Source organism: Quercus robur, chromosome 2 (assembly GCF_932294415.1).
Source record: "Quercus robur chromosome 2, dhQueRobu3.1, whole genome shotgun sequence".
Lineage (NCBI taxonomy): Eukaryota > Viridiplantae > Streptophyta > Magnoliopsida > Fagales > Fagaceae > Quercus > Quercus robur.
Genome location: NC_065535.1, coordinates 45348112 through 45373220, shown reverse-complemented (window position 1 = coordinate 45373220; position 25109 = coordinate 45348112). Strand labels below are relative to the sequence as shown.

At 35.4% G+C, this 25109-nt stretch overlaps 1 protein-coding gene across 1 annotated transcript; it reads right to left on the bottom strand.

Annotated features, from left to right (window-relative positions):
- Positions 1-13412: 13412 nt before the first annotated feature.
- Positions 13413-24226, bottom strand: LOC126713761 (peroxisomal fatty acid beta-oxidation multifunctional protein AIM1). The gene is made up of 18 exons (XM_050413621.1): positions 23864-24226; positions 23714-23785; positions 23497-23559; positions 23302-23358; positions 23107-23174; positions 22918-22999; positions 22750-22805; positions 21778-22080; positions 21409-21495; positions 20048-20222; positions 19280-19401; positions 18873-19036; positions 15841-16095; positions 15396-15517; positions 15181-15302; positions 14837-14985; positions 14018-14156; positions 13413-13661 (listed from the first exon to the last, which is right to left on the bottom strand). The coding sequence occupies exons 1-18, from the start codon at positions 23955-23957 to the stop codon at positions 13617-13619; spliced, it is 2175 nt and encodes a 724-aa protein (XP_050269578.1). The 5' UTR covers positions 23958-24226; the 3' UTR covers positions 13413-13616.
- Positions 24227-25109: the final 883 nt, after the last annotated feature.

The window sequence follows — 25109 nt, the reverse complement described above, 5'->3', positions numbered from 1 at the left end:
ATGGCTAGGCAATATAATGCAATGGTAAAAGCAAGGCGGTTCAACATAGGAGATCTTGTCTTAAAGAGGGTTTCCTTAGCAACCAAGAACCCAGCTCATGGGAAACTAGGACCAAATAGGGAAGGCCCCTATAGAGTTATCAACTGTAAAAGACAAGAATCCTACTACTTGGAGGCCCTAGACGGGAGGAAATTGGAGCATCCTTGGAATGTTGAGCACCTGAGGAGGTACTACCAGTAAAATACCAGCCTGGACGAACATAATTCTGAAAAAGCTTGGAGACCATTTATCTACTTGTCTATCTACATAAGGAGCTTGTTTATATACATATTTAGTATTGCTTTGTTATTATTATGTTGAACTTATGGACGAAGTTATGGTTTTGCTTGTATTTATTTCCCTAAAAGGCATTAGCTTATGTAGCGCATGCCTCGTCTATGAACAATATTTATTCTATGTACATAGTGTTGTGTGAATTCCTAATGTCCATACTACTTTTGTTTGATTTAATCCATAAGAAGGCTAAAAAGCCCAAGACGAGAAAATTCTCTGGACGCGGAGATGTAATCTCAATAAGCTTTCCTAAGGGTAAAGCAAAAGCAATTTCGTCCAAGTAAAGGACGAGGTAAAGCCTTAGCTTCCCTGAGCAAAATAGCAAGCTCAGGATTTTCGTCTGTATAACAGACGAGGTAAAGCATAACGCATGTCCAACCCATGGATGAGGAAATGCATAAGCAGGTGTGATTAAGACGCCTACTAGAACAATCCAATCTATGGACGAGTAAGAAGTTGCCTGTTATCTTCATTAAAGATGAAAATCAGCTAAGTTTAAGGACGAGTAATGTTGATAATCACCATTTCACAAAGACGAGTTATACTTGTGAAATTCAAAGTATGACAAGAAAATGTATGTACAACAAGAAGGAATTACTTCTATGGATGAGTAAAAATTTGAAGCTAAAATCAAAAAGGGCTCTCGTCCATGCAATAGTAAAAAAGAAAATAAAAGCAATTGTTTAAGGAAGGACAACCAACTTCCAAACACCCTGACAAAAATAATTGTTCAGTAGCTCGTCCTAAAACCATGGACGAGCTTAATGTACTTGAATTACATTTATAAAAAAAAAAAAAAAAAAAAAGAGAAAAGGAAAGTTGTAAAGTACAAGAAACTTCAACGCTTAAATTTCGTCTCTAGGCAGGAGGAGCATTATCCATAGGTTCGTCCTGAGGAGGAAGGGTGCTAGCATCGTCGTCAATATTAACGTCCTCTAAGCTCGTCTAGATGAGGGAACTTGTAGCAGCACCAAGGTTGAGCTTTATAGAGCTGAAGTCAAGGTTAGGGAAGTTCTCAATAGCATCTAGTTTGAAGTCCTCAAACCCAGCTGCATAGTTCTTGTCCAGTAGATCAGTGAATTGTTTGGATGCTTGAAACTCTGCTACTGCGTCTCCCTTGGCCTTTTCAAGAAGGACGCTCATCTCGTTGTTCCTCTTCTGGAGATGGTCAAGACAAGTGTCCTTCTCGAGGGCGTCGGTCCTTAGCTCTTCATTAAGGTTCTGTAGCTCCTTCACCTCGTCCTTAGCCTTAGCAGCCACTTCAGCCCACTTCTTGCTCTTGTCCTTCACCTCCTTGATCCTCTTCTCCAGCAGGAGCCTCGTCTTGTCTAAATCAGTTGCCTGCCTAGACGCAGCAATGAAATTGGACATTGCCTACAAGGATCAAGATTTGGTTAAAACCAAACAAACACATATTTCTACATCGTTGACAAAGATGAGACATGTATAAAAAAAATAAAATAAAATAAAAAATTTACCTTGAAGAGATCATGGATACCAGAGTGCTCAAAATCCTTCAAGGACATGTTGTAGCAAGCCGTCACATCCGCATCTGTCACCGCCATTGTGAACCTTTCCCAAGCCAGGTCCTCATTCCCAAGAAGGTGTTGAGGAACTTCCATAGAAGGTTGAGACAAGGTGGGTGCATGGACTGTGGATGGGATTTTCTTAGACGAAGGGTCCTTGGGCTCTGAATCAAATATCTGCATTGGGGGCTCTTGATCAAGGACGAGAGGAATGGATTAGACGTCTTGAGGCTTGGACGACCTATGTTTTTCTCCCTACCACACCTACTTGAGAGATCACCCAAGTCAACCCTTGATGATATATTCTTTCGTTTTTCGCCTACTGGTGGACGAGGCTGGGATTGCACCCCCTGCTTAACTACCTCGTCCATCACCTCTTTGTCCTTGTTTTCCTTCATCGTCGCCACTCCTAAAAGGAAAGACGTCAGTTGTAATAATAAATAAATAGATAAAAGGAAGGAAAGAGAAAACTTACGTCTACGGACGGTGATCTCGTGCGCAAGAGCTTCAACAGAAGGCTCAGGGCCTAAACCCCAAGTGGCAAGACGACGAAGATTTACTAAAGAATGAAACGTCCTGTCGATGTATAGACGAGCTTTTTGAACGCGTTCAATATGAAATCTACTCAAATGAGGTCATCTAGCACCTATAAAAAATAAAAAATAAAAAACGAAGGAGAAAGAGTTAGAATTTTTAAACAACTACAAATGAGAATAAATACAATAAATGGCAAAGTCAAGACAAGCATACTTTCAGGACGAATGTTCCCTAACTCCCCTGTGTAAGGAGGAAATAGGTCCCTATCAACCTCAATAGGGCGTCCAACCCAAAAACCTGAGACGAAGAAGAACTCTATCTTCCAGTTCCTATCTGAGGTGACTAAGGACTTGATTAATCTATAATCTCTCCCTCTGGCTGTGAACTGATAAAAGCCAAGGGATTGGTTAATTTCGAAAGGCTTATAACAATAAAGGAACTCGTCCATGGTAAGAGGACAGTCCCCCTCGAATACCTCCCTTCAAAAAACTTGCATGGAGACAACTAATCTCCATGCGTTGGGATTAAACTGACAAATTCCTAAACCTAGCCTAGTCAGTAATTCTCTAGCAAAAGAGTTTAAAGGCAACCTAAGCCCTCCTAGAAGATAGGCCTCATAAATACCTATCCCAAAACGAGACTGGCAACACCATTCTCCATGGACGGCTAACCTAGGGTTAAGCTCATCAGGGATTTGATACCATTTCCTGAGTAAGCCTAACCTCCTATCGTCCGTCTTTGAGGCTACTCCTATGGCACAGCTATAAACCACCTCAACCTCGTCTTGGCCAGTGGACGAGGGAGCACTTGTACCAGCCTTAGAGCTAGACTCAGATCTTGTCTTGAGCCCCTCTTAAATGACTTCCAAAGGGAGCCTAGGGACATCTGACTCATACTCGTCCGTAGTGTTCCCTTCGCTACTGCTATCATTATCACTATCACTAGAACCACTAAAACTGCTAGGATCATTGTACTCATCTATAGCCCTATCCATACTATTACTAGACGAGGACAACACAATCTCAGACATTTTTAAGAAAACTTAAAAACTAAAGATGAGGATAAAGAAAATACATGGATCTAGAACGAGGGAAGGCTATAGACGCGAAAAACTTCTAGACGAAGATCTAGGACGAGGAAGGAAATTTTAGAAATGAAAAGGGTAACGGGGGAATTCAACTATTTATAGACAGTGACCCCTGACACCTGAAATGACACAACAAATCAACGGAAGACGCGTGGCACGCTCCTCAGTCAACTAAATCGACATAATTTTCCACCAATGAGATCATAACGTGTCACACCAATTCAGTAACAATATACATGTCCAGAGAAAGGTCAAGCTATACATTTCCCTGGACGACCCATGGACAAGGGGGCAACTGATGGTACCAGAAAACGTACTCCAGACTCGTCCATAAGGGTCGTCCTGATTGAGATTAACAAGCGACATGAGAAGCTCGTCCTAGTCAAGCTCGCCCGTCCTTCAATACATAGGACGAGCAATATGTACACCCAATGCTGTCAATTCCAAAACTGTAAACGGAAGATCGAAGTTCATTACTACGAACCGTTGCCAAACGACGGTTAAGGAAAATAGGATCAAACAACCATGGCAGTTATGTTAGTTATTTTCAAAGCTTTCCGGACTCCTCAACAATAGGAGAAGTTACTAAAATAACTACTCCATGTGCACTATATAAGTATTTATCCACAAAAAGGTGACATTCAAACATATTCTTCTGAGAAATTATTTCCTTTTTACTTGGAATCACAAATCCACTGATTTTGTCATCGGAGGACTTTTGGCCAGTCCCCTCTGACTTAGTATTTGTTTTCAGGATCAAGCCCTAAGATCATCAGCGCCTGAGACTTTCAACCTACTGATTTCCAAGGAGCCATCATGTTGAATACTATTTGAAATTAAGATAGATAAAAGCTTTGATATGGTTAACAAACCCATATAAACCAAAACAAAAACAGTGAAATTTGAAGAAAGGAAGAGGAATCAGCGAACTAGTAGACAATAATAGGATTGGATCTGAAGAAGAAGAAGAAGAAAAGAGGCGCGTGGCACAGATATGAGACACAGCGTGAGTGACAGAATGTTTACTGAATAAGTAATGTAATCAGTTCAGATCGGAAGGGATTGCATTCGACGTTTTTGGGTTGGACTGAGAACTTTGTTTCTGAGAGACTAAAAGAAATGGAGAAGAAGGTTGTGGTAACGCTTGTGTGTTTCTGAGACTCAGAGAGAGAAGAAGAAAGTTGTGGCCATATGGAAGAAAGAGGGAGACAAGAGATAAAACGTAGGAGACTTGTATATATTAATATTTAATATATTTTGGTTCTTTTGGTCGGGTTGGTGTTTTTGTGTAGGACACCAAAACCAAAATATTTCGGTTTCAAATCAAAACCGAACTGAAAATTGGACTTGGTTCGGGCAGTTTTGGCCCTTTTTTTTTGGTTTACTGGTTTTTTTTTACACCCCTAAATAGGGATGTGCATGGGTCGGGTTGGGTCGGGTTGAATCCATGGGTTTGACAAATTATTATTATTATTATTATTAAATTGAGTAGAAAAAAAAAATATATATATATATATATATATATATATTAATATATTAAAAAAACAATAGTAATTTAGTAGGATTTGTGTGAAGTAATTGGCTTTTATATAGGATAGGAAGAACAGGCTATTTCAAAAATTTTATTAATTATATAATATTATATATATATATATATATATATATTAAATTAGTATTAGTAGGAGGAATTGAGAAAATGCTGCTCTATAGCTTTTTTTTTTTTTAATTATTAAATATATAATATACATACATATATATATATATGCCCTACAATTGATTTAAAAAATTTATTAAATATAAAATATATTTTAAATATATATTAAATATGGGTGGGTCGGGTTGGGTTTTGCGGTTTTGTAATTTTATAACCCAAACCCAACCCGACCTGCCATAAAAAAAATTTTTGTAACCCAACCCAACCCAACCCACCAAACCTTAAAAACCGACCCAACCCGGCGGATCAGGTTGGGTTGGGTTGGGTTTGGTGGGTCGGTGGGTTTTCTGCACACCCCTACCCCTAAATGAGGGAAATGAATTTTGGACTCAAAACGAGGAAGGGTGTGTGTGTGAGTTTGTTTGAGTGAGTGAGTGAGAGAGAGAGAAAACAAAACAAAACCCTAACCCGAGTCAAAGCCTAAAGAATTTTTTTTTTTTTTTTTGGTGAAAAGCCGAAAGAAATAAAAGTGTACATAAAATGGTAAACAATAAAAATATAAAATAAAATGTATTTAGATGGAGTTTACGAAAAAGAAAAAAGAAAAAAGGGGGGTAATTAAATCTCATATGAGTCATACCTTGAGATTGGAGAGAACGACACTGCATCCCAAATGTAAAGAAAAAAAAAATACTTTCAACTCTCAACATCCCTAAACTCTGTTGAATTTATGTTAATATTGTTTTGTATTAACTTGCCATTTGATTAAGGGTAGATTTTCAAAATTACTCTCCCTTTCAGAGTTAAAATTTCTAAACTAATATACCCTTTGGTAAGGTGTGACTAAAAAATCAAGACTTATCACCTTCTTTTTTATTATTCTTCTTTTTTTTCCTTTTTTTTAATTGTAATTTGAGTGTGTTTTGAGGGAGAAATAGTTGTTAAGATATATGTTTTGAGTGGTATAACATTGTTTAAAGTTACAGTAAGTGTAACTTGAACATAATCTATATATATATATATATATATATATATATAAGTCAACTTGTTTACACACCACATAGAATTGAGTTTATTATATGCTCTTTTTACCAACCATAGTTGAATTTTGGTAAAGACAATCTTTTAAAAATTTGGAATATTTAGTTACTAATATTAACAGGATGGGGGGTATTATTTTCTTCAAACTTTAAGGACAGGAAATGTTTTTTCCCTTTACATTTGAGGTGGAGTATCATTCCTTCAAACTTCAAGGTAGGAGAGTATCATTACCCAAAAAAAAAGTGCTTAGAAGTTTGGAAAGACAAAAGGGTAGGGGACAAAGGATAGGAGGGCAGAGGGTGGAGGGGAATGATTACTCATTCCCTTATTTGGATGCTTCAGAAACTAAGTAGAGGGAAAGAGAATAGAAATTCATTCCCTTCATTTGTGTGTTTTAAGAAATTAAGTAGTGTGAGGAGAGGGGAGGAGAATGACCATATAAATTGACAATCATGTATGACCATCTTTTGTTAATTTTAAAGAAATAGATGTAAATTGAATTTTTTTTTTAATAGGAACTGAATATTTAATTAAAGACAATATCAAAAGATAATTCATAACAAATAAAAGGAGGAGATTTTTCTATCCAAATTATTGAATCCTAAATAGTTTTGGCAACCTAGGGCTTATGAGCTGGTTTGTTGCATTCTTTCCTAATATGAAAAATCTCAACCCTATGAAAATTTTGCAGCTGAGATGAAATACTATTTGATGATACTGTAAATGATAGAGGATGCTAAAGATAATCCATGCAGTGCATTGTAAATAGTTAGTGGGTGTAAATGCCTCATTTTGCAACTCTCATTTAACCTCACATCTCATTGCACTTCGCATGCATCTCAATTGCATCCCATTGCATACCATCACCATATCACATCATAGGGGTAAAACTACAATTTTGTCTGTTTGATTTCAACTGTGTTGCATGAAATAAATCTTGAAGTCATAACAATTGTTGATGGCCATTTTGGAAGCTCGGGTGGAAGGGAGAGGCCTAGCAACACGGACAGAAAAGAGTTGGCAAATGGATAGAAAGCCTATTAAACCCAAGCAGCAGGAATAATGGATCACAGGCCCATGAGATAAACAAATGGGCCTTGAAGAGGTAAATGGGCTTAAAGGAGCCCGGAAAGAGAGAAAAAGCAAACCATGGACAGTATATGATGTGGAAAAGTGAGAATGGGCCACGGCAAGCCCAAAGTAATGAAAGTAAAGAAAGTAAGGGGTTGATGGCAAACCCATGAACCCCAAGGATGAGGGATAATTTAATTGGGTTAGGGAAGCCCAAAGAATTCAATAAAAGTCCATGGGAATGCAAAGTTAAGAAAAGGGCCGAGGAAGCCCAAGGAAAGCAAACGAGCCCGGAACTCCTAAGGTAAAACAAATGGGACATAGGAGCTTGCCAGTGTTGTAATAAAAGAACTAATGGCCGTACTGGGCCATCGGGAGAAGAATAAACGACAGGCCTAAAGAGGCCCAGCAGGATTGAAGCAAGCAACTTCGCAGCAGGAATGATAGAGTGGTATGGCAGGAGATGGTAGCAGGAAAAGGGATGGGCTGAAGAAAAGCAAAGCCCACCGTCAAGCAAGGCCCAGCCCTTAAGTAGGGCAAGCCATAAAGGAAAGGGGAACCAGAAAATAGTCAAAAACAGACGGCAGACTGTGCAGGTCAACCACGACAAACGCATAAGCAACAAGCAGATTTTGGACATACATGGAAGAGAAGCATGCGCAAGGCCCAGACCTCACCAGCCTATACCCAGCCAATATAGGACACGGTGAAGTCATGGGTCAGAGGTAAGAGGGCATGGTTTGGCAGTGGGGAAAGGGGAAAAATCTATTTTGAGGTTCCTACTAGGGCTTTTTTGGGGGAAGTGTCCTACTGGGATGACATACCACCCAAAGGAGCAAAGCTGAGTTGGAACCATTAGGTGCATGCCATGAGGAATAGGGAGAGAGAAGGCACCCACACCATAGCAGGAAAGGGTTCCACGGCAGACAAACAAACAAAATAGTTTTATTTTGTCTAGCGATGGGGAGTGGCACACAGATGGACTAGTGGTGGTCGGCAGAAACACCCAGACCAAACAAAAGTGGTTAAGGGCTAAAATAGTAAAATCCGGTCATGGCAGGCACTATAAAGAGGCCCTTGCCGTATATAGGAAGGGAGACAACAACAAGCACCACAGTATTAGAAATTTGAAAACCAGGAAATAGAAAACAAGTATTAAGAAAAAGAAGTAGAAAGAAAAAAGATAAGAAAGGGGAACATTGGAAGAGAAGGAAAGAAAAAGATAGAGAGTTAGAGCAGCAGGCATGCACCAATAGGTTGATTCCCTCTCTCCCTCTCAAAGTCCTACTCTTTGCTGGAAACAAAGGGTTCTCTTATGCACCAACTATTCAGGTCTACTTCCCTCAAAGTGATTAATTTCCATGGCAGGATCTCCCTAGGAGATTATTCACTTTGAGAAAAGGTGTTCTTCCCTCTTTGGTTTTGGTCCTGCGGATCAAATTTAATCTGATTTCTTTCCTCTTTCAATCAACCCATATACTACCCACTTGTTTCCTTTACTTTTCTTATAAAATAATTGTTGTTAAACTGTGATTATCTTTTCTTAAGTAGGGATTATCTATTTACTTTAATAAAGAAGTCAAAGTACTTTCTTTTATCTTATTATTATCATATTTGCCTGCCACAACTTATCTGAAACAGTTCTGCCCGCCATAAGCGTGCCCCTAGCAGACGAGGCATAGTTTGCGCATAAGCCGGACCAAATTGAGTTGCAGTTGAACTGGTCTCAACTCCCTTACTTAGAATATTGGGGCCCAGTACCGCAGGAGGCAGCTCAACTCGATTTAACCAAAAAATGCCCACCACAACGATCAAGACGACAATTCATGAGTCTTAATCAAACAATTAGATTGAAATATATATATATATATATATATATATATATATATATAGTTAATAAACAAGTTAATATATATATAGTTAATACATAGATATATATATAGTTAATATATATAGGTAATATATATATAGTTAATATATATATATATATATATAGTTAATATATATCTATAGTTAATATATAGTTAATGGGGGAAATTACACTTTACCACCCTAAACTATGCACTAGATTACATTTTGCATCCTAAATTATCTAACTGCACACTTTGCACCCTAAACTATCACACTTTGCACCCCGGTGTTATTTTTATTGTTATATTTAACAGAATCTTGCTGCATGTGACAAGCACATGTTTTTTACTTAGGTGGAACAAAGTTAAAAGACTAAAACACCCTTCTTCAAAATCAATTAAAACAAAACCCATTCTCTTCCCCAGATTCAGTTTTAAAATATTTAAATTTACCTCTCTGATTCCATAGCAGATTTCCACCGTACCCCATCACCTTCCCCTAATCATTGTTTGTTTTGTTTTCATCATTTGACAGACGGTTCCAAATGCTTCCTTTTGACCCTCAAAACTAAGCCCAAATTGGAAAACTAAGCCACATAATGTATTATTGATATATTGAAAAACTATACGGAAAAAATCTTCAAAGATTGACCTTAGCCCACCTCAAATGGAAGAATGAGCTATATTAATATAAAAAGAAAGAGAAATATTATGGTTTGTGTGGCTTCAAAAATAAGAAAAGAGCTTTTCCACTGATATGGCCTGGACTATCATTCAAAGATTCCAACGTTAAGGATTCCTTTGCGTCAAGGTCCTTTTCAAACGCAAGCAACATATTAGAGGGAAATCTTTTTTTAGATGGTGGGTGTGTGAGAGAGAGGCAAAGGTTCTAATGATGAAAACAAAACAAACAATGATTCGGGGAAGGTGGATGGGGGTACTGTGAATAATTTCTGCCATGGAATCAAAGAGGTAAATTTAAATATTTTGAAACTGAATCTGGGGAAGAGGATGAGTTTTGTTTTAATTGATTTTAAAGAAGGGTGTTTTAAGTCTTTTAACTTTGTTCCACCTAAGTAATAAAGCATGTGTTTGTCACATGTAACAAGCTTTTGTTAAATATAATATCAAAAATAACATCGGGGTGTAAAGTGTGATAAGTGTGATAGTTTAGGGTGCAAAGTGTGTAGTTAGATAGTTTAGGGTGCAAAGTATAATTTAGCGCATAGTTTAGGATGGTAAAGTGTAATTTCCCCTAGTTAATGTGAACTACCATGAATTGAGTTCAAATCACATGTGATTATGAACTAGAGACTATGCCCTCAACCCCCAATCTTGTTCTCTTAGTTGTGTTGGGCCAAACCCATGAGAATGGGTAGAGTCGTGTTGGTGTCTCTCGTGAGTGCAATGGAGTTTTTACTAATGTTATCATTCCTCCTAAGTCAATGGTTTTTACAATGGAGTTGCCACTTATTTTAATAGAAATAAAAAATAAGAAACTAAAATTGAAAAGTACATTTTTATTGATGAGTGACATTGAATATACATCTCTTGAAAATAAATAAAAAAATTACATGACTTTAGTCCTAGATACAATCTAAGAAAAAGTACATCACTTTGTTTCCTAGTTACATTCTAAAAATTGAAAATTACAAGGAAAAACATAATCTACCAACCCTTGATCTAAGTTTGGAGGCTAAGTTACAAGATGAGAAGGTGTTAGGCATCCATCTAACTTGGTGAAACCAGTCTTCTAGACTTTTATGGCCAATTGCATATCACATCATTCAACAACATTTATGGCATCCAAGAACATGTGATTAAAGACATTGAAACAAACATTCATAGACATGGTGAAAACCCTATTCTAGGCATGCAAAACAAAGCAAGGTGAATATGTGTGTGCCACTTGATAAACCCAACCAAGACCCGGAAGGGGTTCGCTTTGTTTGGGATGAACTCGCAAAGATGCCACTCTACGAGGACTTCCCTTGTAGAGTGGCGTCTTATATAAGACTCGAGTTTCTCAATGGAACTAAAAAGAAAGAGTTTAAGCTCTTTTGGCTTACTTTTAGCCACGCGTGGTGGCTGGCTATCTGCATGTGTCCCAAAGTGACATCCCTTTTTTGGTAATGGGTATACTCAAGAGAAAAGTTTGGAATTCGACCTCTCCTTATACGCTCTAAAAAGGGGTCATGGACTCCTTTTTAGTTTAGGATCCCCTTTCTACATTCAATTATTTATTGAGCCTGGTGTGGAATCACCTTACACATTCATTTCTAAGAGCATGTGAGCATGGTATTTGAATTGAAAAACACTTGAAACATGTTTAAGATGGAAAACTAAGGACAACCTAGATTTAGCATGCTAACATTCAAGAACTTGTGAAGAACTAGAAAATAAAAGCATGTTTAATTAAAAAGAACTAGGGCATCATTAAAGAGAAAGGTTTAAAAACCTTACTTGCATGCATTACTACTCCCAAGCAAGAAAGCTTCTCTAGAGTGAGATTTGTTAATAGGAAGTTAATAGCTTGAGACCAAACATTAATCTCAAATATAAATGTTTTTAGTATCAGATTTACTTCTTAAGTTCATTATAGAATTGTGAGTTCCAGTTAGCTCTACTAGTAAAGTTTTTGATGATTATATAATAGATCTGGGGTTCAATCTTCACCTACACCAAAAACTGATTGGTGTCTTAGTCTGATGATAAAGAGTTATCATCGGAAGCGGACGCCATAGGTTAAAACTCTCTCAAAAAAAAAAAAAATTCATTATAAATTTTTTTTTCCTTATAATTACTTACTTTTTTTTTTAGCTAGCATTTTATATTTATTCTTTTTTATTTTTTTATAAGTGATTTAACATTATTTTATGTTTCATGTATAACTAGAAGATTTTTAGAATTGATTACTGAACTGTGAACGTAAAGATTTATATATTATTCAACTTATATTTTTAAGTGTTTTCTTTGTTCATTTATTTGTATAGAAAGAAATACAATAACTTAACAAGTGTTAAAAAAAAAGTATATTTTAGTTTTTTTCTTTTGGGTACAGAGAAAAAATGGTCATATTGGATTAACCCAACTCATAAAGAAGGTAAGGATCCGACTCCCCTCAAGTTAAAAATTCTCTTATTCCCTCCCATTTCAATCCGGATAGAAGACATGTTGCAAATGAAAAATCTAACGGTGAAAGACAAAGCAACCTCGAATAGTTATTATTGCTTTGTTCATGCACATTACAACAACCTCCCTTGCAAACCCTCAGCCCATACACCACTGCCACTGTCACTGCCTTTGGTAGCAGATGGCAAGTAGCCATCGGAAATAGTGCCGGAAACCTAGAAGTTATTGGAGTTACGGTGTCATTCCGAAAAGCTCTTGGTGTCACAGCTCTTCTGTAAGAAGGAAAAAAAAAATCTCAAAATATCATGTGGAAACTCCCAATTCTCTTCTGGGTCATCTCTATTTTTTTGCACAAATCCACAGAACCTCTATACATGGGTCTAGCCAATTTCTCATTCAATACTTGAAAACCCACTTTCACCATCTGGGTTTTGCTCCATTCCTCTTCCTAATGAATTTCACCAAAATTCACTTCCTAGATTTTGGGTCTCTCAGATTTAGACATAACTTTTGTGGGTTAATAAAACATATTGCCCCTTTGACTGTGTTAATTCAAAGCCTTATCTCATAGAAGTTTTAACTTGGCCTCGTTTCATTACTCACTGGAACGTTAATTAGTTGGTGTCGAAGAATCTGCCTATAATCATGCAGTATAGAATCTATAGATTAATCCATCTGGACTATCTATGAAGGATACAACTGTCATGTTTCTAAGTAGAATTTCAGATGGCTCCGCTGCCAAGGACTGTGGTGTACGGGCTGTGGGTTTGCAAGGTAGGTTGCTGAAGTTGTGGGTAAAATTGAAGTAAATTACATTTCGAGGTGGCTTTGTTTTAGACCACCTGAATTCCCAACAACCAAACAAAAAGGATTGTTCAACATTTTAACCAAGTGCTCTTGATAAAGAAACTTTGAGCATATTATGGCTACAAATAGTATTACAATTCCATCACAATCATGCGTCATCCTCTTCACCTGTATCTCTACATTCCACTTCAAGCTAACGAGAAACCTCCTTTCACCTGTATCTTTGCATTTCACTTGAAACTAATGATAAACAATACCAGAGCTTTCCTCCTCACCTAATGTTTCTCTTTAAACTAATAGGATTAATTGGACGGAAGAGATTTGTTATGGTTCAGTTGAGAATGACGATAAAGATGAGGAAAATCTCACCCTGATTCCAGGAACAATAATAATAATTTTATTAAAGAAAGACAATGTGTTTGCTGTTGTGGAAAACAAAAAACACATTGGGAAACCAACGTCTTATTACTTCTGAACTTCTGTAAAAAAATTACAAGCCCGAAAAATAAAAGACACCTTTATTTCTCTTCTTCATACTCTGTGCTTGCTTCAGGTCAGAGTGGATGTAAAACCACAGCTCACAAGCGTGACTTTGATGTTGGAGATGGTGAAGAAGGCGCACTCTGCAAGAAAAGGCAACAATGTCATTGAGAGAGAGAGAGAGAGGAATAATTTATCAGTTTTCTTCCACTATAACCAGAAGCTCTGTAAGTCTGTATTCTCTTTAAGAACGACGTATTGTCATTGCAGGAAGATAATATCATTAGCATACAAATTTTTTCCCCTGTTCAACGACAATTAACCATTCTAGGTAACCTTAAATCACAATGAAACAAACAACCTGACCCATGAGGCATCAAAATTAATGCCAGGGTGAATTAAACTCTTCTCATCAGGCAGAGAATAGTCTGTTTCTTAAAGTTGAATTGGTCGATGTGAAGAAGCAAACGTTAAAAGAAAAGGATAATAGGGTTCTTACCAATGGGATGCCTCTTGTTGCTCTCTCTTCCAAAAACCTTGATGGTTCAAAAAAATTTCCATACAGTTTTGACCATTTCTTCAGACTTGCATAAATTTGGTTAGGCCCAACTGTATCTGCCCAAAAAACAATACCACCACTGGAACAAAGAGATGATTGCCATAAGATTATTAGATAATTAATTTTTAAGCGATGGCAATGTAAGAGTTGTAAGATGCCATATTTATGATTCAATATAATACATCTAACAATACTATATGCAACCAATAATATCTCAATATCCCATTTTTTAGATAAGAATTTTGTAGTAATCTGTAAATCCTTATTCCTGACAATGCAATTCTCATTTTTCCAGAATAACCATCCATAGAATATATATATCATGGCCCCTCTTTATGTAGTAAACATATTTTTTTAAGTCTGCAGATTTAGTAGATGGCTGGGTTTACCAATAAATTTATCACACACACAAGATATATACAAGTTATTGCCACAGGACAAATCAGCAATTTGTAATTAATCACAAAAAAAAAGAGTATCAATTATGATTCAGGGATGCCTCCAGGAAATATATATTAAGTGGACATAACTATGATATTCTATGGATGAACTCAAAATGAGCAGACTGGTGACACATACATCTTTGGCAGAGCATACAGAGATAAATTGTATTGCAAAATATGTAAACATCAACTGACTAAGATGTATATATAATGAAAATATTTTAGGAATGAGCATCTAGAAAAATTTGCAATAGGAAGAGAAATTATTCAAAAGTCCAACTAGAAAGAAGAAGGTAATGGCCATAAAGTCACTCACCGGAAAGATGGAAAACTCATTCCAAGAACAGATGCAGTGTCAAGGTCTGATGCTCGAACAACTACCCCTTCATCTAAAACACGACATGCCTCATTAACCACTGGAAAGAGTATCATCTCCACTATTTCTTGGTCAGTAACAGATATAGGCTGCCAGCATTAAAATAATCCCACAAACACATTAGTTGCAGTTCCAACCAGACCTCAGGAAGAGATTATCGTAATTATGTCTTACAAGGAATGCAAAGATTAACAGTAGCACAAGTGGGCCAATGACAACTTGAGGCAGTATGATGCTATTTCATGCAAATGGAATGTTTGTATACTGATGTATACTAATAGTACCTTTCCACCGGGCATAATATTGGTTAGCCGTCTAGACTCCTCAATAATTGGTAGCACGGATGGGTCAGGTTTCGGCTTGCTCCCCCTTTCAAAAATGTAGTATCCTTTCCCATTGTTTTTACCTTCAAATAAAAATAAAATAAAAAAACATGAAAAGCATTAGGACCTTTGAAACAATAAGTAAGATTTATGTGTGTGGTTACAGAAGTCCTTACCATTTCTTCCATTTTTCAGCAAAAGTTCAACCAATGGTGACGTAAATGAGTGATCAGAGAATGCATCAGCAAGTACTTTCCCAGCTGCCATGGCTACTCCATATCCAGCTACGTCTTGAAGCCTGCAAATCAATGACACAAGGACATTAACATCATATTTCAAAATGATTATTTTTTTAGACTTTCCATGTAGTGAGGAGGAAGAGCTTTAAGGCCCAACCAGGAAGCAGTCACTTGAAGCTTCAGCCTCTATAAGAGCTCCCAAAACCAAATTAAAAGTTGAACATTTGCTCAAGGTATTTCCCCCACTAAACCACCCCACCCCCACCCCAGCCCCAGCCCTAAAGAAAAAGAAGAATACAGCACTGCCAACATGATCACCACATGCACATTATATATGTGAAACAATATAACACAAAGTACAATGTTAAGGAAAGAAGAATACTGGAAAGGACCCATGGGGAGGCCAAAACTGCTGATTGCCCTGTCAATTCTGAACACGTCCACACCTAAGTTTACCAGAAGATGTGCACCTTGCGAATATGGGAAAAATGTCCGATTGACTGCAAAGCCAGCGCAGTTACCCACTACAACAGGAACTTTCTTAATGATTTTCCCAACTGTCATGAGATCAAGGATTACTTGAGCAGATGTCTTCTCTGTCCTTACAATCTCCAGAAGAGGCATCACATGAGCAGGACTGTTCACAAAAAAGCCATGTTACAGAGTGTATACAAAAGGCATCACAAACTGTTTTGACTCAAAGAAGACTGCTACTGGAGTAAATTAACACAGTAATATCATTTGGATGCCTTGATGCATTGCCACCAACAGCATGCTGTTAATAAACTTAACAGCATGAAAGAGAACATTTTAAATCATCCAAAAGATATAACATTTAGATAAAATAGCATGATCAGTCCATAAATAAAGGCATGCCTCTGTCACCCCAGCATTAGTTTAATTTGTCATACTAGAAGAGAATGACCATTAATTTCATGAAAAAAATATTGAGCTAAGACTCAAGTTAAGTTCTGTCAATTGATATGCATATTATACCCCGGCTTAATATCTTAGGCTCTTAGCACAATGATATTTTAGTTTTCTTTAAAATTTTCCAACATTTCCTGATTGAAAAAAATCACAGAACCTCTGGTAATGGTAGGTTGGCATCCTACAGTTAAGCAACTAATAGTACGACAAAAAAAATCAGAGCTTTCTAAATGGAAATAAATATTTCCCCTCCTACGAGGGGTTGGAAATTCTTGTCGCCCAATGTATTATTGGCAACCAAACAAAACTTGAGGGAAATATATATATATATATATATATATATATATATATATGTACCCCACCAAACTTTGCATTTACCTCACCAAATTTTGCATTTATATCAGATTTTGCATTTACACTATATAACTTTAAGCAATGTTCCACCACTTAATATTTTTTAATTTGATACAAATTTTGACAAATCCACCGTTGGATTACAATTTTTTCATATATTCTCCATGATTGCAAATTTTCAAGATGATAAAAAATCAATAGTTATGTCATCTATCAATTGTTTAAACTCAAGTTTTTGTAATTTAAAATAATGCATAAAAATAAGTTTATAGATCGAATGGTAAATAACATCCAATTGACATGAAAATTGACATGCATATTGAGAACATATAGAACATGGAACATGAACATTGCTTAGAGTTACACCCAGTGTAACTTGAACCCAACCTTTATATATATATATATATATATATAATTGAAGTAATTTTCCTTGTCCACTTTTCCATACTTCTAAAATTAACTCTATTAGATATTTAGATAACTAAAAATTTAATAATAAGACAAATTAAGGATGTAAAAGGTAAATAAAAAAAATTAAAAATTAAAATTCAATTACATAAAATTAGGAAATAGGGCAAGTTAAGTATATAAAGTTTAATTTATAAATTTAAGATTCAAGTTTCATAAAATTTTGGACACATTTTATACTTAAATTAATACTTACATTCATGACTTAAAAATATTATATTTTAATTAAAATAAAAAAAGTCTCTTAACACACACATAGTGCACATGATTTATATATAAGGAATTTATATGGTTATTTTTGTTAAAAATTTATATAAAAATAATTAATTTGGAATATTTATAATAAAAAATTTAATTGATTTGGGATATGACATTCTTTCTCATATATAGGCTTTGCCAACAATTGAATCAAAACCCATCATGAGACAGAAGCAAATTTAATAACATGCAAACAATAATATAAAAAATAATTGTTCACTTGAATAATTAAATATCTTTTTACTGAATAAATAATTAAATATTTATGAATTCTTAATAGTCATATGTTCACATTTTCGATTGCATTGATTTTAAAAATTGTTATATGCATATATAAAACAAACACTGTAGCAGCCTCAATATATGCTATATAATTACAAAGATTATTAATAGGGTAAATACGTTTATTTTCATATATTACTTATTTATACATAGTGCACTAATTACTTACATAAAATGAATTTCTACTTTTTATTTTCCTAAGATTTATATAAGAAACAACTTATTTGGAATATGATATTCTTACTCAAATTTAGTTGCATTGGAAATAATTGAAAGAAATTCCAAAAAAAGATAAAAGCAATTTTTTTATGAAAATAAAAAAAGAAAGAAAATTTAATAACATGAAATCAAGCATATAAAAAATGAAAATAACTCTATGCTTAAATTAGAGGAGAATAATTAATTATTGGTCTAATCGCTCAAGCAACAGGTTCAAAATTTTAATTATTTCAGAGTTAATAATTTGTGTTTCCTCTTTCTAATGATATGATATGTAATGTAATATAATTGAAGTTGATTTCCTAAACATACATGTAACATAAGATAATTTCTTACAAAATATTTCAAAATGCACTGGGCATTGCAGTGGATATTGGCTAGTGGTTTTAATACTAAAGTATCTCTTCATGAGGAGGACATTTCTGTCAAGCAGAGAAGTGAGTTTATACTTCAGATTATATCTATGTGATACAAGACTCTCAGAGTTCAATACTTTGATAGTTCCCTTCCTTGGCTGAGTGCAACTAATAAGCCTTTTTTTTTTAATGATATGTAACGAAAAAGACTATGAAGCCTTTTTTCTTTTTGAAGGGGACCATTATTTTTCAATGCTAAATGCAAGATCTGTGATGAAGGCCACATATTGATATCTTCCGTCAAAAAACTCAATGAGGATCTGCCTGGTCCAGTGTAGTACTCACAGGTCTTATTCAATACCATTATGAAGCATATGTATCAACCTTTTACTTACCAAAAAAAAAAGCATATGTGTCAACCTTTAACTTGCAACCAAAAAAAAAAAAAAAGAAAAAAAGAAAAAAAAAGAAGCATATTATCAATTTTTTACATTTATAGAACATATGATAGAAAGCATTTACTAGCAAGGAGAAAAGAATAGGTAACCTGAAAAAATGTGCCCCCACAATGCGATCTTGAGAGCTTGTCTTTTCCCCAACTATGTTGAGGTCAATAGTAGATGTGTTTGTTGCTAAAATGCAATGGGCAGGGCAAGCTTTCTCAATCTCACTAAATATTTTTTGTTTTAAAGGAACACTCTCAATGACAGCCTGCAAAAGAGGAAAAAGTGAGCAATACATATTATCTAGATCATCTATTCATAAGATATTTCACCATCATAAAAACACAGGATAGAGAGTGGATAAATAGAAAGCATCGAGTAAACATCACTAATTTAAAATATAAAAAAATTGAGTAAAAATTATCAGAATAACACGCATTCTACTGATGCCAGCAGTTTGTAGATGTAAAGTTCCATATTTGACCATCATAAGAGATATGAGACAACCCACCTCTATGACCATATCCACATCTTTAAATTCTGAGTAGTCCAATACACCTTTAAGCATTGATAAGGTTTTTTGCACTTTATCTTGTGTCAACTTTCCTTTTGTTACTAACCCTCGAACATTTGCTGTAACAGAAAATTCACAAAGTTTCTATCACATAAAACATTTCAATGGTATTATTCATGAAAAGACTGCAAAAAAATCCCGGAAAATAAAGAATTTGAAAGACTCATCCTATCTACCTTGTTAATGGATACTTCACCCTTAATTCTAAGAGACACCATAAATCTTAGTGGGGGTCATTTCTTTTCCTTGTTAGATCATTCAAAAAATTAACTGCTATAAACAATGTTGGCATATAGATTGCATGTATTGCCCCTATAATCTAAATATCTCAGTATATTAAGTTAGAAATATTGCAATTAACTCCACAATCATCTATGAATGGCCAATGTTACAATATTACTTCATTTATCTAAGAGTAAAATTCCCTGTAATGTTTAAGTTGCACAAAATGAAAATAATCATGTACTAGTCTCTGGATAATAAAATTCCAAACTATAGGCAGTAATAATTTTTAGCGTCACAATGTTTAGACAACACCTAATTACTTCTCATCAATCATACCAGGTAACAATTTAATTTTTTTTTTTTGAGAAACAGTAACAATTTAATTAAGATTGTCTGAACTATGTCCTTCCTATTTAAAAGCATACTATACAAGAATATAACATTGTGAATCTCAACTTCTGTGGGAGAGAAAAAAAAAACCTTCTACTGATTTTAATCCCTTCAGAAGATATTCGGAGTTGACTTCCTTGAGAACTACAAAAATATTGCTCAAAGTAAGAGCTGTAGCTATGCCAGAACCCATTAGACCTCCCCCAATAACAGCAACTTTCTTTACATGCCCTGGTTTAAGCCCGACATCAGTGACATTAGGCACCTGTAATAGTTAAAAGATATGTTTAAAAGGAGAAAAATGAATCAAATGAATTCAATCTATTCATACAAATCAAGACAACTTACTAAAACTCATTCAAAAGACACTTAGACTTTAGTACATCAAGCTTAAACTAATTGTATACCTCCAGAAGCCAAATAAATTTACAAGGTCCTCAATGACCCCAATGACCAAGATATCTATGAGGACCTTACATCACTAAAATTTCTAAATAAAAAATCCTCCCTGAAATTGGGAAGGGCTTCATATTGCTGATTATTAACAAGTCCAACATAAGGAATTAAGAATTATTATTAATTTAAAAGGAAATTGTATATATAATAGAAGGTTGCAAAGACAACAAACGTACATGTTAAACCAGGTGAAGGTGTGGGGGAGGGGGGGGGGGGGGGGGGGGGGGAGAAGTAGATTTTGAGTTCTTTTTCCTTTTCAACAAAAGAGCATTAATTGGAATCACATAAGCAAAATAACAATTCACCACATCTAAAGGAACTTTATACACCTTAAGTAGCCTTCTAATATTTTCTTTTGAATTAACACTAGAATGGAACACAGGTGCTTTGCAGAGTATGGGTACAATTTTGTAATGAGCAAGTATTACAACACATTACTAGGACAGAATGAGGCTTGAAATAGACAGATACAGACAAACTATGATTGATGTCAGTATATATCACAGACACACATTATATACAATTATAAGTTTTATACATTCATAAGAACTACATAAAGTCGCATCTCATGTTAAGTTATATGGTTTTAGAACAATATCCTTTACAAGAATCATGAAAACTGATTTTTAAATAAGAATTTGTTAGCAAACCCAGGTAAAATTAAGTTTGACAAAGTTGGTCAAGTAAAAGAATCGCCACTCTAAGACAAAACCACAAACCACCAGATACTACAGCCCCTAGCTTTTCGCAAATTCAAGAGCCAAAAGCTCGGGAAACTCTCATTTTCAGTCAAATTTTAATTAAATTGCATAAAGTCAATTTTCAATGTGATATAATGATGTACTAATAAAAAAATGTGATAGAATGAAAGTACAGCATTTACAATATAAGAGAATAGAAAACCATCACCATTCAAGCAAGGATCATGCATATATAATTCACTCTTATATTGAAGAAACAAGAAAAGAGCTGGGAGGGGGTATCACTTCTAGTACCTTGGATGTTGCACGTTGGGAAAAAAAGGCATGAACAAGTCCTTTTGAAGTATCTGATGAGACTACATCGTTAAAAACTTTTTTCTCCTGTGATGAGATTTTTGTCTGTTAGTACATAAAAAAGGAAACAAGCCAGCTGTTTCATAAAAATTAACATATGAAGCCTGGGTGATCAAGCATGCCTACTCAAGCAAACAATAATAACCATCTGATTCCAAAAGAGAGAACCAACTATATATATATATATATATATATATATATAACAAGAGCCGACCATAAATTTTTAGTATTAAAAAAAAGGACACTTTTTACTTTGAAGGAAGATTTAATTTACACACGTATAACAATATCTCCCAAAACCAAAAATACCTGTAGAACTCCACTATATCCTCCTTGAACAATGCCCACCTCGATCGTATCAAGGCAGACCTGATGCTGAGGCATATTTGGGGCAGTTTTTCTGGCTTGCTGCCTTGCAATATTTATTAGATTGCGTGCTTCAGAAAGGGAACCAATCTTGTCTGTCCTGTGAAGGGAACGGACCCATGGTTTGCGCATATTTGCTATGTCTAAAGCCCATTGCCGAGATACTTTTAGCAACTCTTCAGAGGCCACAAGAGCATCAATAAGGCCTAGCTTCTTCCCTTCTTCTGACATGATTGGTTTGGATAACTGCACTTATATTCAATTGGATTTATGATAAAGGAATTCAACCACTCACAAAAGAGAGACAAGTTCAGGTGTAGAGTATGGCACTATGACCCCAATCAAAATTATTTGGATAGAGAGCATGTGTTGCAGTTTCACTCTTCCCACAGCACATTTGCTGTGAGCAATAGGTTGCTATGCACTTATTTTTCTATTTGAACATTCATTTTGTTGTTGTTAAATCCACCAACACACTACCATCTAACCAAAGCAAGATAAAACAAATGTTGAATAAGAAAAAGCGTTAATTCTCTCAGCTCACCTCTCCTTAAATCTAATACAATAATGTAATAAGGCTATGATTTTACATTTAAAGGTAACTTTTTCTTATGAAACCATACTGTTATGAAGCAAATTCCTCAGTTTTCTGCCCTCTCTTACTAACTAAAGTGATTCGATCAATACATCTTCTTCCTCCATTCCTAAAAAGTAAGTGCCTCTCTCTCTCTCTCTCTCTCTCTATCTCCTTTACATAAACAACAACAACAAAGCCTTATAGTCCCAAAATTTTGGGGTTGGCTATGTATCCTTAACAGCCAAAATTGGGGTCTGGCCATATGTATGTTGTGTGCCTTGCAACCTAGCATCTTTATTAGTAAGTTGGTAAATCGCAAAGTGTAGTAAGCCAGTTACCAGCATTATCTCAATAGCCTTTGGCAGTCCTACAAGCCTTGGAAGACGTTGTGTGCCTTATAAAATAACCAACGTTTTAATAAATGAGTCAGTAGTTATGATAAGTGAAAAATTCAACAATTATAATACAGGGTGTCTGTGTGTGTGCATGTACAAATGCAGGTGTACCTCCAAGCCCTGGAATTACTCCAAGAGTCAGCTCAGGCAAGCCAAGTTGAGCTCCTGGTGCTGCAATTCGTGCATGGCATCCCTGAAAGGGGCCATCTAAAATGAGGCGATTGTGCAAAGATTCTGACAATCAAGTTTATAAAGGAAACTGCTTTTGTTTTTTTTTTTGCCTAACAACAAAACACAAACCATTGCCACTTCTAAGCCACCTCCAAGAGCAAGTCCTTCTACAGCAGCAACTATAGGCTTTTTGCAATCTGGGGTTATGAAGAAACAAGATTAATGAAAAATTATTTGAGAAAGAAACTCAAATAATAGGCTTTGGAGGAATCTTAATAATAAGCTCATGAGAGACCCTACTGGTTAAAGTTGAGAAAATAATACCTTCGATTGTGTTGACCACAAGAGAAATCGATACATCAGGCATAACTGAAGCATCGCCTGCACAAATAAATACAGCAATGAATTCTCAAGTACAAAACCCAAAAATGTAAAAAAAGATAAAAAAAAAAAAAATCCACATTTTCTATATAACTCAACAACTGTACAACAGGGTATGTCAAAAAATAAAAAGCGTACCAGTCTGGTGAACCTTCTCGAAAACATTAATGTCAAACCCAGCAGAAAACCTCCCTCCTTTGCCTTCAATGACCAAACAAAAATCAGAATTTCACACCTATCTTATCTATCACTCTCAACTTCTTCGAGTCTCAATATAATAAAACGTATTAAAGTCAAAACAATCAATAAAAACCGAATTGATTTCCATTATAATTAAAAAAAAAAAAAGCATTACCAGTCAAAACGATAGCTTTCACATCATCTCTCCTCACGGCCTCGGCGAATATCTCCTGCAAACCGTCAAGAACTGCACAAACCAACACAATCTCAAAACTATTTCACATTTTGAAGGGAAAAAAGAAAAGAAACACGGGGTGGAGCTAACTTGGAATGGCTAAGGCGTTCACTGGTGGATTATAAAAGGTAATGATCGCAACGCCATCGTTTCCGACCTCCAAGGTGACCCCTCTTTCCATCATAGCTCCGAAAGAAAGACAGAGACCTAGGGTTTTGCTTTTTTGTTGAAGAAAAAGAAGAAGCTCAGATTGATTGATTGTGAGTTTGTTAGGAAGATGATCGTTGTTGTTGTTTATGTATGGATTGGAACAGCTTTTATTAGTGCTGACAGAGTGTGTTATATGAAATGAAATGTTTTTGAATAATTGACTTTGACTCAGTGGCGCGCTATTATTGGCATTGGGTGGCGTTTTCCACGGTGTTGTTGTGTTTGTACCGATGGGATTGGATTTTTATTATCATCATGTCTTAGTTAGCCAATCAGATTTCCTTCCACATGTTGCTGTTATCAATTTAGCATAGCACTCACTGAATTATCGATGACCTCTTTTTGACTCTTTATAAAATAAAGTTATACAAATAAAGATAAAATTACGAGGAAACGGCGTCGATGTCGATTAATATAATGTGAACATACATTGTTATCAAAAAAAGAATATAATGTGAACATTGGATTGGATTTCTTACCAAATAATAACCGCTGTGGTTGGTCCACGTTTCTCATCTAGCGCTATTCATCTTCACCAAACGTTTTAAAATTTCAAAAAAAGAAAGGATTTGCTCAATACAGGATTAAAGTATTCATATCATTTCTTGTAAAAAAATTCTTATCTAACAATTATATATATATATATATATACTATTATTATTATGTCGTGCGATGCACAGTCATGCCCTAAACCCAGAAGGGTCCAAAACGTGAAAGAAGAACCATTAAAGGCGAGAACATAGGAGTTTTTTTTTTCTTCTCCATGACATATGATAAGAATAAATAACCATACTAAAATCTTCATATTACTAGTCAGAACTCTATATCACATTTATAAATAATAACTCAAATCATGTGCCTCCAAATGATACATGAATATATTTCAAAGCTCCAAATGGATAACACAAAACCACAATCCCATCTAGAATACACCACTTCAACATTGATGCTAGGCCTACTACGCCTAAGGCTAACAAACCTCAAGTACCCAACCTCCAATAGAATTAATTATGACCTCGTTAAACTTTGCAAGATTGAGTCACCAACCATTTATGGCCCAAGTCTCCCAATTTAATATAGCACTCCAATCACCATCAATAAATTGGGAAATTATTGTGTACTCCTG